This window comes from Capra hircus, chromosome 1 (genome assembly GCF_001704415.2).
Source record: "Capra hircus breed San Clemente chromosome 1, ASM170441v1, whole genome shotgun sequence".
Classification (NCBI taxonomy): Eukaryota; Metazoa; Chordata; class Mammalia; order Artiodactyla; family Bovidae; genus Capra; species Capra hircus.
Window position 1 is genome coordinate 139,209,252 of NC_030808.1, and position 18,732 is coordinate 139,227,983.

General features: G+C 41.9%; 1 protein-coding gene across 1 annotated transcript in view; it reads left to right on the forward strand.

Moving 5' to 3' along the window:
• SH3BGR (SH3 domain binding glutamate rich protein) overlaps positions 1 to 7,910 on the forward strand; it is an 88,021-nt gene extending 80,111 nt beyond the window's left edge. Inside the window, exons 10-11 of the mRNA XM_005675623.3 lie at positions 3,621 to 3,764; positions 7,479 to 7,910. Coding sequence (XP_005675680.2) covers positions 3,621 to 3,731 — 111 coding nt within the window. The 3' untranslated portion in view covers positions 3,732 to 3,764; positions 7,479 to 7,910. The remainder of the gene's footprint in view (positions 1 to 3,620; positions 3,765 to 7,478) is intronic.

Consider the following 18,732-nt stretch of genomic DNA (forward strand, 5'->3'; position numbering starts at 1 on the left):
TACCCGTGAAGGAAAACACCAACCACGGGAAAGGAAAAGAAATAGCAGCTATATTCCAATAAAAATTAATTAAAAAGTACAAATGCTAATCAGAGAGCTAAATTAAAATGGAAAACTCAAGGAAAGATAGAATATTTACCAAAAGTCACATGTATTGTCTAGGTATTTCAGTGGAAGGTCATTCACATTAAAGAAGGTCCCCTGTCATAAGAAACTCCTCCTCAAAACTTTTGCTGATATTTAAAATTGCAAATAATTCATGACATTTATAGAAAGTTTAGATAATACAGAGAAAAACAGAAACTAATAAGTTTATAACCCCATTACCCCAAGAGACCCACTAGTTACACACTCATACACATGCACACACATATTTATCAAACCTTTGTGGATACTCTTCTGTAATCCGCTTTTTTTTTTTGTAATCTACTTTTATTCATGTAATTAAGCTATATTTTTTTTGTAATCTACTTTTATTCATGTAATTAAGCTATATTTTTTTGTAATCTATTTTTATTCATGTAATTAAGCTATATATTTTATGGGGATGGTTTTTTTTGTAATCTACTTTTATTCATGTAATTAAGCTATATATATTTTTTGTAATCTACTTTTATTCATGTAATTAAGCTATATTTTTTTGTAATCTACTTTTATTCATGTAATTAAGCTATATATTTTATGGGGATGGGTTTTTTTTGTAATCTACTTTTATTCATGTAATTAAGCTATATTTTTTGTAATCTACTTTTATTCATGTAATTAAGCTATATATATATATTTTTTGTAATCTACTTTTATTCATGTAATTAAGCTATATATTTTATGGGGATTTTTTTTCTGTAATCTACTTTTATTCATATAATTAAGCTATATATTTTATGGGGATGGTAAATATAGATCTGTTTCATTATGTTAATATTATTTTATCAAACTCATCCCTATTATTAGACCTAAAAGTTATTTTTAGCCTATTCTATACAGTGACTTTTTATTACCTGTATATTATATCTTTCCAATGATAAATTTTCATTTCTCTCTTGCTAGGCAAGCTTCCATTAAAAAAAATCCCATTTTTATGTAGAAAAAAAAGACAAAAAGATTATTAATTTGCAAATAGTTTCAGATTATATATGTAAGTTGCTGATAACTTTGGATTCAATAAATTACTTAGTATAACAAAATATAGCCAGCTTCCATGTTTAAAACCTTCATCAAAATTCTGACATGTATACTATCATGTAAGAAACGAATCGCCAGTCTATGTTCGATACAGGATACAGGATGCTTGGGGCTGGTGTACCGGGAAGATCCAGAGAGATGATATGGGATGGGAGGTGGGAGGGGGGTTCAGGATTGGGAACTCACGTACACCCATGGCGGATTCATGTCAATGTATGGCAAAACCAATACAGTATTGTAAAGCAAAATAAAGTAAAAATAAAAATTAAAAAAAATTCTGACAAAATTCTATTTGCTGAGATTCTTTTTGTATTTTATTCTTCCAACTGCTTTCTGAATTTTTAAAGGTAATTGTCTTAGAACAATCTGTTAATACAAGTAAAGACTATATGCTTAAGAGGAATCATGAAACTCATTAGAATTAATGTATTGCCAGCAGAACCATCCCAGGGTGAAGGGTCTCTGTTGAGGAAGATGATGTCTTGTGTGTGTGTATGTGGTGGATGTATGTGTGGGGTGTGTGTGTGTGTTGGGTGTATGTGTGGGGTGTGTTGGGAGGGTGTGTGTGTTGTGTATTGAGTGTGTGGTGGTTTGTGTATGTTGGGTGTGTGTGTGGTAGGTGTTTGTGTTGGGTATGTTGGGAGGGTATGTGTGTGTTGTGTGTTGAGTGTGTGGTGGTTTGTGTATGTTGGGTGTGTGTGTGGTGGGTGTATGTGTGTGGTGAGTGTGTGTGTGAGGTGTGTATGTGTGGGTATGTGTGTTCTGTATGTGTGTTGGGTGTGTATGTGTGTGGGGTAGGTGTATGTGCAGGGAGTGTGTGGGAGAATATGTGTGTGGTGTGTGTGGGGTATGTGTGTGGTGTGTGTATGTGCTGGGCTTGTATATGTGTGTGGTGGGTATATATGTGGGGTGTGTGTGTGGCGGGTGTCTGTGTTGTGTGTGTGGTGGGTGTATATGTGGGGTGTGTATGTGTGGCGGGTGTCTGTGTTGTGTGTGTGGTGGGTGTATATGTAGGGTGTGTATGTGTGGCGGGTGTTTGTGTGTGTTGTGTGTGGTGGGTGTATATGTGGGGTGTGTATGTGTGGCGGGTGTCTGTGTTGTGTGTGTGGTGGGTGTATATGTGGGGTGTGTATGTGTGGCGGGTGTTTGTGTGTGTTGTGTGTGGTGGGTGTATATGTGGGGTGTGTATGTGTGGCGGGTGTGTGTGTTGTGTGTGTGGTAGGTGTATATGTGGGGTGTGTATGTGTGGCGGGTGTCTGTGTTGTGTGTGTGGAGGGTGTATATGTGGGGTGTGTATGTGTGGCGGGTGTCTGTGTTGTGTGTGTGGTGGGTGTATATGTGGGGTGTGTATGTGTGGCGGGTGTTTGTGTGTGTTGTGTGTGGTGGGTGTATATGTGGGGTGTGTATGTGTGGCGGGTGTGTGTGTTGTGTGTGTGGTAGGTGTATATGTGGGGTGTGTATGTGTGGCGGGTGTATGTGTGGCGGGTGTGGTGGGTGTATATGTGGGGTGTGTATGTGTGGCGGGTGTCTGTGTTGTGTGTGTGGTGGGTATATATGTGGGGTGTGTGTGTGTGGCGGGTGTCTGTGTTGTGTGTGTGGTGGGTGTATATGTGCGGTGTGTGTGTGTGGCGGGTGTCTGTGTTGTGTGTGTGGAGGGTGTATATGTGGGGTGTGTATGTGTGGCGGGTGTTTGCGTGTGTTGTGTGTGGTGGGTGTATATGTGGGGTGTGTGTGTGGCGGGTGTCTGTGTTGTGTGTGTGGTGGGTGTATATGTGGGGTGTGTATGTGTGGCGGGTGTTTGTGTGTGTTGTGTGTGGTGGGTGTATATGTGGGGTGTGTATGTGTGGCGGGTGTATGTGTGGCGGGTGTGGTGGGTGTATATGTGGGGTGTGTATGTGTGGCGGGTGTCTGTGTTGTGTGTGTGGTGGGTATATATGTGGGGTGTGTGTGTGTGGCGGGTGTCTGTGTTGTGTGTGTGGTGGGTGTATATGTGCGGTGTGTGTGTGTGGCGGGTGTCTGTGTTGTGTGTGTGGAGGGTGTATATGTGGGGTGTGTATGTGTGGCGGGTGTTTGCGTGTGTTGTGTGTGGTGGGTGTATATGTGGGGTGTGTGTGTGGCGGGTGTCTGTGTTGTGTGTGTGGTGGGTGTATATGTGGGGTGTGTATGTGTGGCGGGTGTTTGCGTGTGTTGTGTGTGGTGGGTGTATATGTGCGGTGTGTGTGTGTGGCGGGTGTGTGTGTTGTGTGTGTGGTGGGTGTATATGTGGGGTGTGTATGTGTGGCAGGTGTGTGTGTTGTGTGTGTGGTGTGGGTGTGTTGTGTGTGTGTGTGTTGGATGGGGTGGGGGAGGCCCTGACCTCTAGTCTGATGTTTTACACTCTTCCTCACTGTATCTGTTGACCCTTACACTTCTCCATAACGGTGTGATTTTTGTTAAAGATGAAAGAAGCAGCTGCAGAGGGAGCAGAAGGGGAAGCAGAGGGAGAGGAAGCTGAAGAAGAAGAGGAACCAGAAGAAGAAGGAGAAGGAGACGAGGAAGAAGAGTCTTAAGCCTGGTCATGCTCTGCTTTTCCACTTGTCCAGGTAGCATCATTCTGGGGTTGAAGGCCTGTTTATTACTGTCTGCCATCTAGACCACATTTCACCTAGTGATGGAAGTGGATTCCAATTCGATCGGTGTGTCTGTCTTCTCAAGGCCCTGGGCTGCCCCTTCTTGGAGCCGCCAGGCTGGTTAATTCTCCTGGACCCATTTCTTGGGCACCAGGGCAAGGAAGGCTGTGGTTGATACGATTTCTAGTAAAAAGTGTGACTTTCAGGTGAGGAAGTTTGTGTTGCACCTGTTGCTCCTTCTTCCTCTGTATTTAAGTGAAAGCACAGGGAGTATTCTGTTCTCAGCATCTATCACATGAACTCCTTTACACATCTGTGGGGGAATTTACAATTGATGTTTATAACAATGATGATAAATTATCAATACAGCCTAAAAAACCCCCAAAGCTGGCTGCTCATGAAAAAAAATATTGCCAGATTCAATGATAAGTACTTGATATTACTATTCATTGATTTATATCAAAACATCCATTAATACAATATTAGCCAGAGGACTCATGTAGAAACAGTTTGGAATATGGTGAAGTCACTTTAGGTATCTTTGACAAGTATGCTTACTCCCTTGTAATTTTAAACTTCTATTGACAATGAAAAAGAGTTATGTGGTTCTTAATAGTTCGGTAAGTTAACCCTTTTGTTGTTGTTCAGTCGCTCAGTTGTGTCTGACTGTTTGCAACCCCATGGACGGCAGCACGCCAGGCCTCCCTGTCCATCACCAACGCCCAGAGCTTGCTCAAACTCATCTCCATCGAGTCAGTGATGCCATCCAACCATCTCATCCTCTGTCGTCCCCTTCTCCTCCTGCCCTCAATCTTTCCCAGCATCAGGGTCTTTTCCAATGAGTTGACTCTTGGTATCAGGTGGTTAAAGTATCGGAGCTTTGGCTTCAGCAGGTAACCCTAAACGTATTATATTAGTAAGATACTGAAAGTGGGTATTGAGGACACAGAAAAAATACTCAAATGTTGTGGGCTATACAGAAAAGATGATAAGGTCATTAAGAGCTATAAAAGTATCTGGTATACCAGACTTTTAGCAAATACCTATGTGAACATTATGTTTCTATTGACATGATTTGACCTTGCCAACAGATTTGAGGGTAACTATTTATTCTCTGGGGCAGTGAGGCTCACAATTTGCTCTGGTACCCTAAGGGTTCTTGTTCATTAAAAAAAAAAATTGTAGTCTCCTTTCTGTCTGTACCATGCCTCCACTGAAGCAGGTAAGACCAATTTGGTGGCTATTGATATCAGGGCATGCTGCAATTCATGGGATCGCAAAGAGTAGGACACGACTGAGCGACTGAACTGAACTGAACTGATATCAGGGGAGCAGGAAGAAATAGAGGATGAGAGAGTGAGCGCTGGACACACAACAAGTCTTCAGTTAAGGTCTGCAGTCACTCTTGGAGCCTGTCTAGTGAAGGGCAGACAAAAGACACTGTAGACAGGAAAAGAAACTCCAGTGCTTATAAATATCAGCTAACAGAAGGCTCTGCTCTGTGCACCAAAGACCGATTTGAATAGTATATATCTCCCCTTTTAATATACTTACACTTAAACATAAAATGCTGATTAAAAAAAAATGGATGTATTTTTAAGAAATCTTGGAGCTGGTGGGAGCAGCCATCACAGTGTATTATTGGGACTATGGAAGTTTCATTACTCCTTTATTCAAATTACAAAGCAAATCTGAAAGTGAAAGTGTTAGTCACTCAGTTCAGTTTATTTCAGTTCAGTCCCTCAGTTGTGTCCGACTCTTTGTGACCCCATGAATCGCAGCACACCAGGCCTCCCTGTCCGTCACCAACTCGCGGAGTCTACCCAAAGCCATGTCCATTGAGTCGGTGATGCCATCCAACCATCTCATCCTCTGTCGTCCCCTTCTCCTACTGCCCTCAATCTTTACCAGCATCAGGGTCTTTTCCAATGAGTCAGCTCTTCGCATCAGGTGGCCAAAGTATTGTCCAACTCTTTGCAACCCCATAGACTATAGCCCTCCAGGCTCCTCTGTCCATGGGATTATCCAGACAAGAATATGGTGTGGGTTGCCATTCCCTTCTCCAGGGGATATTCCTGACCCAGGGATTAAATCCAGGTTTCCCACATTGCAGACAGATTCTCTACTGTCTGAGCCTCAGGGAAGCCAATCTAGCCCATCATCTGATGCTTTCCCAGGGGCTTTCTTTCATTTTTGACCACACAGACCTCTACTTTAGGGCCAAATGATGATCAATTTGGAAGCGATCTCATTTCTTTATTTTTAATTTTCTTCTAAATAGAAGAAAAAAGTTACAATTGAGAAGTCTGTTGTCAGTCTGATTAATGTCCCCAATCCCATGTCCTAATTCCCTTAGGAATGGATTGGGACTCAATTTTGAAAAAAATGAAGACTGGCAAGTTTACTTTTAGAATTCTATCTGAAGAATGATAGGAAAGGAAAATATGCTGATATTTATAGCAACCTTCCCCCCCAACAGTAAAAGACTCATAAATACAGTTAAGTTCATTTCTATTCACTCTGATTGTAAAGTCTTTTAAAATTATGCAATTTAATGTGATAATTATAAAAAATATTGAATATGAAATGACACAGCTGAGAGAGAATCCTTCAGTAGTCAGATGGCTCTATAGACTGATTTAAAAAAGAAAACCTATGGCAAGGCCATTTTACCTGTTTCTCTGATGATGAGATGGTTGGATGGCATCACCGACTCAATGCACATGAGTCTGAGCAAGCTTTGGGAGTTGGTGAAGGACAGGGAAGCCTGGCGTGCTGCAGTCCATGGAGTTGCAAACAGCTGGACATGACTTAGTGACTGAACAACAGCAACCGATGACTTCTAGTTTGGAATTTAATTCATGGAAGTTTGTCGTGAGGTCAAAATGCCTGGCAGCGAAGGCATGAATCGCTTTCCTAAATTGCATCCCTGACCCCCAGAGAGATCCTATGTCCTTGAAAATGCAACATGAAATGGGCAAACCATTCTGCGTCTAAAAGCACACCATCTCATAGCTCATGGATGTGCCAGGCATTTTGCTTGAAGAAATGGTCCTAGGGAGAATATGGTCGTGAATGGAACTACGAAAGATTTCTCATTTCTTATATTTGAAATTGATGCTAAATTGAGGCCCAGGAGAAACAGTCTGTAGTCTGAGACTGAGTTCTGTCTCCTAACGGGGTACTGCTCCATACTGTCTCTAGTCTAGCTGTGGATCATTTCAATTGCCCCTGCTTGCTCTTCCCCTGCTTCCCCCCACCCCCAGGACTAAGCTGTAAATTCAGTCTCTCCGTTTTTCATGAAAATGCAATGGGGAAACTGTAATGGCAGATACCAGCTTCCTTCTGATGTTTGATAGGTTAGTACAGAGAAAGGTTTACCTTGGCTAGTTTTCCACAAGAAAACTTTAATTTCCTTTCTTTGCCCTTGATGAGTAGTAGTTTCTAGAATAAAAGGCAGTTCAACTCTTGACTGGAGAAGGAAATGGCAACTCATTCCAGTATTCTGGCCTGGAGAATTCCATGGACAGAGAGGAGCCTGGCAGGCTGCAGTCCATGGGGTTGCAAAGAGTTAGACATGACTGAGCGACTTTCACTTCACTTCTCTTGATAAATAATTAAGTTTGTGGTAAACATTCTCTGTCTCTCTTTCATTTTCATCTCCCTAATATCTTCCCTTTCTTTTAGGAAACCCAAACCACGAAGCACCATTTCATCTGTCTCCCCACAAACTGAATTCAACGAAACGCTTTGGCCTGAAGCTAGCACACCTCTGTCAGGATGTCCAGGGTTCACTGGGGAATTGTATGACATGATGCGATTAGATCTCCACACATGTATTTACTTAATCATATCGACATGAAATCAAATGTGAAGACAGCACTCACATACCTTCACGGGCCTGACATTTGTGGCCTTTGCTTACTTTTTTTTTTTTTTTTGCTTTGCATGAATAGTCCTTCTCACCAATACCCTGAAAAAAAAAATTACAAAATCTAGAACTTCTCTTTGTGATAAGACAAAAGCGCCTTATGCTCCTTTTCTCAGAATTCGCTTTGAAGATGAAGAACTTTCCAGAGAACAACCATACAAATAAAGCTGAATAAGAAATATCTTGTCCCAAGGAGTGGATTTCTTCGTTTCTAGTCTCTCCATGTACAGGCTGGCTCAGTCTGTCTGTAGCGGGGGCGGGGTGTAGTCCTGGAGCCTCCGCAGAACTTTTCTGTGTCCGCCAGGATGGATGCTGTTTGTTGCATCGATTGTTTTGGTCCATGTTTTCCAGTGACACTGACTGCCTCGTTATGTCCTATTTTGTATTATTCGCACCACTGTGTGTACCTTGTCTCCCAAGCCTTGTTTAAATGTCGCTGCTGTCCACGTGTGTAGGGATCTCGAGGCAGACAAATAAATTCGCCACCCCAGTGCCCTCTGCACGTTTCCACGCTGGAGGGAGTGGCTGCCTCTGCTTCTCCTGTACTGATTGATTCGCAGCCATGACTGCTACGTGCAAAGCCTGTGACTGTAATCTTGCCTCCTGATGCTGAGTGTCTGTTCTCCAAGGGCTGGTCCAGCCCCTTGGCGTGTTCACCAGGTAGGTCTGAAGTGTTTCTCTGCTCACCTGCCCCATCTCAGTGTCTGATAGCAGTTTTTTTCCCTTCCTCGTAAGGTTTGGCTGGCGTCTCGCCCCTCTGTGTGTGTGCTTCTGTGTGCTTTCCTTGCAGCCAGTATTGCTCCTGTGCCACCAGAAGGGCCCTTCTCTGTGCTGTTTTCTTAATTAAGGACAATGCTGGCTGTCAGCTTGGAGTAGCCTTAACTTTTCCTCCGCCTAAGTCTGCCTATCGATTTTGCGGCTAAGCCTGTTGGTGTCACTGGGGAATGTAGTCTCTGGTGGCTCAGGGGAGCTCTGGCAGACAGCTCTTTTCTGGTTACCCTGGTAACAAAAAGAGGCATTTTGAAGAGAATGAACATTATTTTGTTCCAAAATGTTGAAGTAGACTCCTCTGAGGAAATTTCTCTCCTTGTTAAAAATAAGGTGAGAGACTGCAGTGGGATGGAAATCCGTATGCTTAAAATTTAGTTTCTACTTTGTACTCTCTTTCATTAGATTATGTCCTGTGTAAAAAGCGTCACAATTTTATAGCTGCTCCACACCCAAATAGGCCTTAAGCATTTGCTGTTGCTGGGGCTGACTTATAGCTCTTGTGGTAGAGCAGGCTGGAGACAGATTTATTCATCTAAATGCCAATTTTCCTCCTATTTTTTTTTTGTATTTTTGAATGAGAATAAATATTTGTGCTAATAATAAGCAGAGTAAATAACTTATTTAAATTAATAAATCACTTAATTTAATTATTTTTTATTATGTTGTCTTTTGTAGTCAAGAAATTAATATTTTAATATATATTATTTATTCACTCACATTTCACTTTGCACAAGGTATTATTAAAATGCAAAAATCATTTTGATCAATAATACCATGTAACTAGTATAAGTTCTCATCCAGATTTGACTTCACCCATCAGTCTAACCCCCAGTGGTTAGTGGCTCCAGGGGTGCAATGACAAATGTAGACTATAAGATATCAAAATATAGTTTAAAAATCCACATGCTTTGTCAATATATGAAGTTTCTAGAAACTAGACAGCATTACAAATACGTAAAAAAAAGAAACTCAAAAGAAACACCCAGGTTAATAAGCAAAATCCTGCAAAAAAAAAAAAAAAAGAGAGAGAGAGAGAGAAAAGACCAGAGACATGGAATAATTCTATGATGATCTCAACTAACAGAGGTTCAAATAGTTGATTTTGATTAGTTCATACAGAGCCTGAACATTCAAAGTAAATGTTCCTTTTAATTTTTTTTTTTTTTTTTAAGTTGAGTTTTAGGCTACACTGGGTCTTTGTTGCTGCAGTCTCTTTCTAAGTTGCAGGGAGTCAGGGCTACCCTCTAGTGGTGGTGGGCAGGCTTCTCACTGCGGTGGGCTGTCTTGTGGAGCACAGGCCCTAGGGCACAGGCTCAGTAGTTGTGGTACATGGGCTTAGCTACCCTGCAGCATGCGGAATCTTCCTGGACCAGGGATCGAACGAACCTGTGTCCCCTGCAGGTTGGCAGGCAGGTTCTTAACCACTGGACTGCCAGGGAAGTCCTCCTTTTATATTTTTTAACTTGAAAAGCAGGTACACAAAAATTCAAGTGCATTTTTCTAGCCACAGAATAGTAAATGCTTCCTCTTTCACTTTTTACTTTTGGGGTTTTTTGCATTTCTTTGGTTTGAAATCTTCCTCTGGTGCAAGGATCCAAGATAAGAGATAAAGATGGTTTATTTTTGTCATCAAGTTTTCTAGATTAAATGCGAGACGTGTAGAAAGGGAATGGACTGTATTGCCTACAAAGTTCCTTGAGGGATTTTAGAAATGCTGCTTTAAAAAACAGTGTCAAACCTGTGCAAAGGTAGTGAGTGTAGGGTGACCGTTTTGCTGTCCTGTCCGACTCTTTTGAGACCCCATGGATTGGGATTCTCCAGGCAAGAATACTGGAGCGGGTTGCCATTTCCTTCTCCGGGGGATCTTCCCTATCCAGGGATGGAACCAAGATCTCCTACATTGCAGGTGGGTTCCTTACCGCTGGGCCATTGAGAGAGCCAGTGAGGTGTAGTAATAGAGAAGAGCCACTAGATGGCGATAAAACACAAGCTTCTTGATAACAGCATCGCTGTCCCCGGAGCCCTCCTGGCTATGTGTGCGGGTACTGTGGAGATCAGAAGGTGAGCATAAAGCATTTGTCCACCAAACAGAGGAAAAACAAACAAACCATCTTCCACATCCAATGGTCAGTTAATTAGTATATTGTTTATAATGCTTTTCAGTTCAGTTAAGTTCAGTCGCTAAGTGGTGTCCGACTCTCTGCGACCCCATGGACTGCAGCACGCCAGCCTCCCTGTCCATCACCAACTGCCGGAGCTTACTCAAACTCATGTCCATTGAGTTGGTGATTCCATCCAATCATCTCACCCTCTGTCGTCCCCTTCTTTGGGACTGGAATGGAGACTGACATTTACCAGTCCTGTGGCACTGCTGAGTTTTCTAAATTTGCTGGCACATTGAGTACAGCACTTTCACAGCATCATCTTTTAGGATTTGAAATAGCTCAGCTGGAATTCCATCACCTCCACCAGCTTTGTTCGTAGTGATGCTTCCTAAGGCCTACTTTGCATTCCAGGATGTCTGGCTCTAGGTGGGTGATCACACCATGACGGTTATCTGGGTCATTAAGATCTTTTTTGTATAGTTTTTCTGTGTATTCTTGCCACCTCTTCTGAATATCTTCTGCTTAAGATCTTTTATGTATAGTTTTTCTGTGTATTCTTGTCACCTCTTCTGAATATCTTCTGCTTAAGATCTTTTTTGTATAGTTTTTCTGTGTATTCTTGCCACCTCTTCTGAATATCTTCTGCTTCTGTTAGATTCATACCATTACTGTCCTTTATTGTGTCTATCTTTGCATGAAATGTTCCCTTGGTATCTCCGATTTTCTTGAATAGATCTCTAGTCTTTCCTATTCCATTGTTTTCCTCTATTTCTTTGCATTGATCCCTGAGGAAGGCTTTTTTTAATCTCATCTTGCTATTCTTTGGAACTCTGCATTCAAATGAGTATAGCTTTCCTTTTCTCCTTTGCCTTTAGCTTCTCTTTTCTCAGCTATTTGTAAGGCCTCCTCAGACAACCATTTTGCCTTTTAGCATTTCTTTTTCTTGGGGATGGTATTGATCACTGTCTCCTGTACAGTGTCATGATCTCTGTCCATAGTTCTTCAGGCACTCTGTCTATCAGATCTAATCCCTTGAACCTATTTGTCACTTCCACTGTATAATCATAAGGGATTTGATTTAGGGCATGCCTGAATGGTCTAGTGGTTTTCCCCACTTTCTTCGATTTAAGTCTGAATTTGGCAGTAAGGAGTTCATGATCTGTGCCACAGTCATCTCCCAGTCTTATTTTTGCTGACTGTATAGAGCTTTTCCATCTTTGCCTGCAAAGAATGTAATCAATCTGCTTTTGCTATTGACCGTCTGGTGATGTCCATGTGCAGAGTCTTCTCTTGTGTTGTTGGAAGAGGGTGTTTGCTATGAGCAGTGTGTTCTCTTGGCAAAACTCTGTTAGCTTTTGACCTGCTTCATTTTGTACTTCAAGGCCAAATTTGCCTGTTACTCAAAGTATGTCTTGACTTTCTACTTTTTTGCATTCTAGTCCCCTATATGAAAAGGAAATCCGTTTTAGGTCTTAGTTCTAGAAGGTCTTGTAGGTCTTCATGAACCGTTCAACTTCAGTTTCTTCAGCATTATTTGTTGGCGCATAGGCTGGGATTACTGTGATAATGAATAGTTTCCCTTGGAAATGAACAGAGATCATTCTGTCATTTTTGAGATTGTATCCAGATACTGCATTTCAGAATCTTTTGTTGACTATGAGGGCTACTCCATTTCTTCTAAGGGATTCTTGCTCACAGTAGTGGATATAATGGTCATCTGAGTTAAATCCACCCATTCCAGTCCATTTTAGTTCACTGATTCCTAAAATGTCAATGTTCACTCTTGCCATCTCCTAATTTGCCTTAATTCGTGGACCTAACATTCCAGGTTCCTATGCAATATTGCTCTTTACAGCATCAGACTTTACTTCTATCACCAGTCACATCCACAACTGGGTGTTGTTTTTTCTTTGGCTCCACCTCTTCATTCTTTCTGGAGTTGTTTCTCCACTGATGTCCAGTAGCTTACTGGGCACCTACTGACCTGGGGAGTTCATCTTTCAGTGTCATATCTTTTCCCTTTTTCATACTGTTCATGGGGTTCTCAAGGCAAGAATACTGAAGTGGTTTGCCGTTCCGTTCTCCATGGGACCACATTTTGTCAGAACTCTCCACCATGACCCATCTGTCTTGGGTGGCCCTACATGTCATGGCTCATAGTTTCACTGAGTTAGACAAAGCTGTGGTCAATGTGATCAGTGTGGTTAGTTTTCTGCAACTGTGTTTTTTCAGTCTGTCTGCCCTCTGATGGATAAAGATAAGAGGCTTATGGAAGCTTCCTGATGGAGAGGCTGACTGAGGGGGAAACTGGGTCTTGTTCTGATGGGTGGGGCCATGCTCAGAAAATCTTTAATCTAATTTTCTGTTGATGGGCTGGGCTGTGTTCCCTCCCTGTTGTTTGACCTGAGTCCAGACTCTGGTGGAGGTAATGAAGATAACCCTGACCTCTTCAAAAAGTGTGGTGCACTGCTGCACTCAGTGCCGACCCATGCCTCTGCTGGAGACTCCTGGACACTCACGGGGAAGTTGGTCAGTCTTTTGTGGGGTCACTGCTCCTTTCTCCTGGGTCCTGGTGTGCACAAGGTTTTATTTGGGCCCTCCAAGAGTCTGCTTCCCCACTCCTGTGTAAGTTCTGGTAGCTCTATGGTAGGGTTAATGGTGACCTCCTTTAAGAGGGCTTATGCTATCCCAGGACTGTTGCACCCAGAACCCCTGACTCTGTGGCAGGCCACTGCTAACCTGCACCTCCACAGGAAACACTGAACTCAGTTCTGGCTCAGTCTCTGTGGGGGTCTCTGGGTCCTGGTGTGCGCAACGTTTGTTTGAGCTCTCCGAGTATCTCTGACAGGTAGGGTGTTTGGTTCTAAATGTGACTTTGCTCCTCCTACCATCTTGCTGGGGCTTCTCCTTTGCCCTTGGTTGTGGGGTATCTTTTTTTCGTGGGATCCAACATTCTGCTGTTGATGGTTGCTCAGCAGCAATTTGTAATTTTGGAGTTCTTGTAGAAGATAAGCGCACATCCTTCTACTCCACCATCTTGGATTTTTGTAATTTTATATCAATGCTTTTATCCAGGACAATTAATTTTGGGCAAAATGTGGTGCATTCTTAAAAGACGTGAAAACCAGTCATTGATTGAATTTCAAATGCTAGGTTACATAGGGGGGTTTCCCTGGTAGCTCAGCTGGTAAAGAATTCACGTGCAATGCAGGAGACCCTGATTTGATTCCTTTCAGGCAGAAGATCTTCTGGAGAAGGGATAGGCTACCCACTCCAATATTCTTGGGCTTCTGTGGTGGCTCAGCTGGTACAGAATCCGCCTGTAATACGGGTTCAATCCCTGGGCTGGGAAGAACCACTGAAGAAGGGAAAGGCTACCAACTCCAGTATTTTGTCCTGGAGAATTCCATGGACTGTATAGTCTATGGGGTTGATAGGAGTCTAAAGTTGTCAGCAACGGATAGCCTACTACAATTTTGATCAAGATACAGAATCTTCTTTTACCTTGTAAATAGCTCCTCATGGAAGTGTAAACAGAACTCCCATGGGCCAAGTGGCTGATTGCCCTTGTTTCAAGCCTTTTAGCCTAGTATGACGTGTTTTCCAAATGTTTGGAAATAGACTCATTGTCCTCGCAGAAGCCTTCTTTTCACAGGTGCCTGAGCTGCTCAGTGTTTTGATGATTTGTTTTGGAAAGACTTTCAGGTAAGTAGGAAAAAAAATAAGTTGTGAAACCGAGGTAAACTATGCCTTAGTCCCAGGACAAGAATTTTAATTTGCTTGTTTTGTACCAGGTCACTTTTCTCTGTGGTCTGTTTCATATAATGTTTGTTTGTTTGTTTTGTCCATCCCTTGAAAGAAACAGAAGTTAATAGGGATGCAAATAAAACTCCCACAACAAAACATCGCACTCATAGACTAATCAGGGTCAAATAAAGCAGAGAAATGCAGCCTGGCTTTATTTTTCTCTAGAGACCACTGTCTAGATATTAACAGATTTCCCTATAAATAACTTTGGACTTCCCTGGTGGGTCAGACAGTAAAGAACCTGCCTACCATTCCAGGAGACATAAGAGATGCAGGTTTGATTCCTGGGTCGGGAAAATTCCCCTAGAAAAGGGAATGGCTATGCACTCCAGTATTTTTGCTTGGAGAGTTCCATGGACAGAGGAGCCTGGCAGGTTACAGTCCATGAGGTTGCAAAGAGCTGGACACTGCTTAACAGCTGAACAACAACAATAATAGATAACTTTCTCCAGCCTTTGACTAGGTTCATAGATTTTAAACGGAAATGTTGGTAGGTCAAATTCACTAAAAAAAGTGCACCTTGATGGTGTTTCAGAGTGGCTACCGGGGATTTGCTTGATATGTCGAGATGGCAAAATATCTAGGTAGAGAATGGGAATTTTGCGTGGTTCCTGAATACACCTGTTGATGGTTCTCCTCCTGGCTTGAATTTCTGGAATAGTTTTAGAACCATGATGTCACCTTTGACTCACTATGAAATTCTTGATGGGGCTCATGAGACAAAGTATTTTTAGAAGCTCCTCAGATAATTGAGCTGTGAAACTAGGTTTAAGAAACACTATGTGACACAGGAAGCTCAATCCAGTGCTCTGTGACCATTCACAGGGGTGGGATGGGGTGGGAGGGAGTTTCAGGAGGGAGGAGACACATGTGGCGGATTCATGTTGTTGTATGGCAGGAATCAACACAATATTGTAAAGCAATAATCCTTCAATTAAAAAAAAATTGCTGGCCAGGAGGAATTTAGACCCTGGAAAACATCCAATTTGTTCTCCCTAAAGGGGAGTTTCCCAGGTGGCACTAGTGGTAAAGAATCTACCTGCCGATGCAGGAGATATAAGAGATGCAGATTCAATCCCTGGGTCAGGAAGGTCCGCTAGAGGAGAGAATGGCAACCCGCTCTAGTATTCTTGCCTGGAGAATCCCATGGACAGAGGAGCCTGGTGGGTTATAGTCCGTAGGGTCACAAAGAATCGGGCATGACTGAGTCTACTTAGCATGCATGTACACACCTGTATGGGACAATAAAGTTGATCACTACTGATGGAATTTTCCAAAGGATCCAGTTGTTTTCAAATACATATATATGTATTTGTTTTAGGCCATAGAACTCTTTGTTTAAATGGATCTCCATATAAAAATCAGATGGATGAAGAGCTGCTCTGAGTATAGCTACAGGGACTTTGACCCCCATGGGGACTCAATTCAGAGTACAGTTTGGAGACTCTTTGCTTGGTTGTAGATTTTAAAAGTTAACCTCATTGAAGTTAGGTTGTTTTTCAGTGCAGAACTGTTCTGCAGTGATTTTGGAGCCCAAGAAAAGAAAATCTGTCACTATTTCCATTGTTTCCCCATAAACATCTACTTTTGCTTCATTGACTATGCTAAAGCCTTTGACTGTGTGGATCACAACAAACTGGAAAATTCTTCAAGAGATTGGAATACCAGACCACCTTACTTGCTTCCTGTGAAATCTGTATACAGGTCAAGAAGCAACAGTTAAAACTGGACATGGAACAACAGACTGGTTCCAAATTGGGAAAGGAGTATGTCAAGGCTGTGTATTGTCACCCTGCTTATTTAACATATATGCAGAGTACATCATGAGAAATGCTGGGCTGGATGAAACACAAGCTGGAATCAAGATTGCAGGGAGAGATATCAATAACCTCACATATGCAGATGACACCATCCTTATGGCAGAAAGCAAAGAGGAACTAAAGAGCCTCTTGATGACAGTGAAAGATGAGAGTGAGAAAGCTGGCTTAAAACTCAACATTCAAAAAAACAGGCTTGGGGAACCTAATTTTTCTTTTAATTTTTAAGTTTTTTTTTTTTTTTTAATGTACCAGGTTTGATGTCTTCAGCTGTCTGCTCAGTGTTCTTATCAACAAGGCCTCCTGTGGCCACTCCATTGAAAATGAAACTCTCTCCCCCTAAATTAAACATAGAGTTACCATTGTTGTTGTTCAGTCACTCAGTTGTGTCTGACTCTCTTCAACCCCATGGACTGCAGCACACCAGGATTCCCTGTCCTTCACGATCTCCCGGAACTTGCTCAAACTCATGTCCACTGTATTGGTGATGCCATCCAACCATCTCATCTTCCGCTATCCCTTTCTCATCCTGCATTCAGTCTTTCCCAGCATCAGGGTCTTTTCTAATGAGTCAGCTCTTCGCATCATGTAGCCAAAGTATTGGAACTTCAGCTTCAGCATTAGTCCTTCCAATGAATATTCAGGATTGATTTCTTTTAGAATTGACTGGTTTGATCTGTTGCTGTCAAAGGGACTCTCAAGAATCTTCTTCAACACCGCAATTCAAAGTATGACCCAGCAATTCCACTCATAGGTCTATACCCAAGAGACAGGAAAACATATGTCCACTCAAGAACATGTACATGAATATTCATAGCAACATTATCCACAATAACCACAAAGTGGAAACAGCCCAGACATTCAATAAACTGGTGAATAAATAAGCAGACAGTGGTCTCTCCATACAGTGGAGTGTTACTCATCCACAACAAGGAACGGAATGTTGACACAGACAGCAACATGGATGAATCTTAAAGACATTATGTAATTGAAAGAAGTCAAACAGAGGCAGTTCTATTTGCAATTTTTTAAGGAATCTCCACACTGTTCTCCATAGTGGCTGTACTAGTTTGCATTCCCACCAACAATATAAGAGGGTTCCCTTTTCTCCACACCTTCTCCAGCATTTATTGCTTGCAGATTTTTGGATCACAGCCATTCTGACTGGTGTGAAGTGGTACCTCATTGTGGTTTTGATTTGCATTTCTCTAATAATGAGTGATGTTGAGTATCTTTTCATGTGTTTGTTAGCCATCCATATGTCTTCTTTGGAGAAATGTCAATTTAGTTCTTTGGCCTATTTTTTGATTGGGTCATTTATTTTTCTGGAATTGAGCTGCATAAGTTGCTTGTATATTTTTGAGATTAGTTGTTTGTCAGTTGCTTCATTTGCTATTATTTTCTCCCATTCAGAAGGCTGTCTTTTCACCTTGCTTATATTTTCCTTTGTTGTGCAGAAGCTTTTAATTTTAATTAGATCCCATTTGCTTATTTTTGCTTTTATTTCCAGAATTCTAGGAGGTGGATCATAGAGGATCCTGCTGTGATTTATGTCTGAGAGTGTTTTGCCTATGTTCTCCTCTAGGAGTTTTATAGTTTCTGGTCTTACATTTAGATCTTTAATCCATTTTGAGTTTATTTTTGTGTGGGGTGTTAGAAAGTGATCTAGTTTCATTCTTTTACAAGTGGTTGACCAGTTTACCCAGCACCACTTGTTGTGACCCAGCAATCCCACTGCTGGGCATACACACCGAGGAATTGCAGTACTGTTTATAATAGCCAGGATATGGAAACAACCTAGATGTCCATCAGCAGATGAATGGATAAGAAAGCTGTGGTACATATACACAATGGAGTATTACTCAGCCATTAAAAAGAATACATTTGAATCAGTTCTGATGAGATGGATGAAACTGGAGCCGATTATACAGAGTGAAGTAAGCCAGAAAGAAAAACACCAATACAGTATACTAACACATATATATGGAATTTAGAAAGATGGCAATGATGACCCTGTATGCAAGACAGCAAAAAAGACACAGATGTGTATAGCAGACTTTTGGACTCAGAGGGAGAGGGAGAGGGTGGGATGATTTGGGAGAATGGCATTGAAACATGTATACTATCATGTAAGAATCGAATCGCCAGTCTATGTCCAATGCAGGGTGCAGGATGCTTGGGGCTGGTGCACGGGGATGACCCAGAGAGATGTTATGCGGAGGGAGGTGGGAGGGAGGTTCATGTTTGGGAATGCATGTACACCCGTGGTGAATTCATGTCAATGTATGGCAAAACCAATACAGTATTGTAAAGTAAAATAAACTAAAAATAAAAATTTAATTAAAAAAAAAAAGAAAGAAGTCAGACAGAGAAGGACACATATTGTAGGACTCCATTTATATGAATTTTCCGGAACAGGCAAGTGTGTATACAGGAAGGAGATCTGTGATTACCATGGGCTGAGGAGAGGAAGCAATGGGGAGTGGCTGCTACTGGGTATGTTTTTTTTG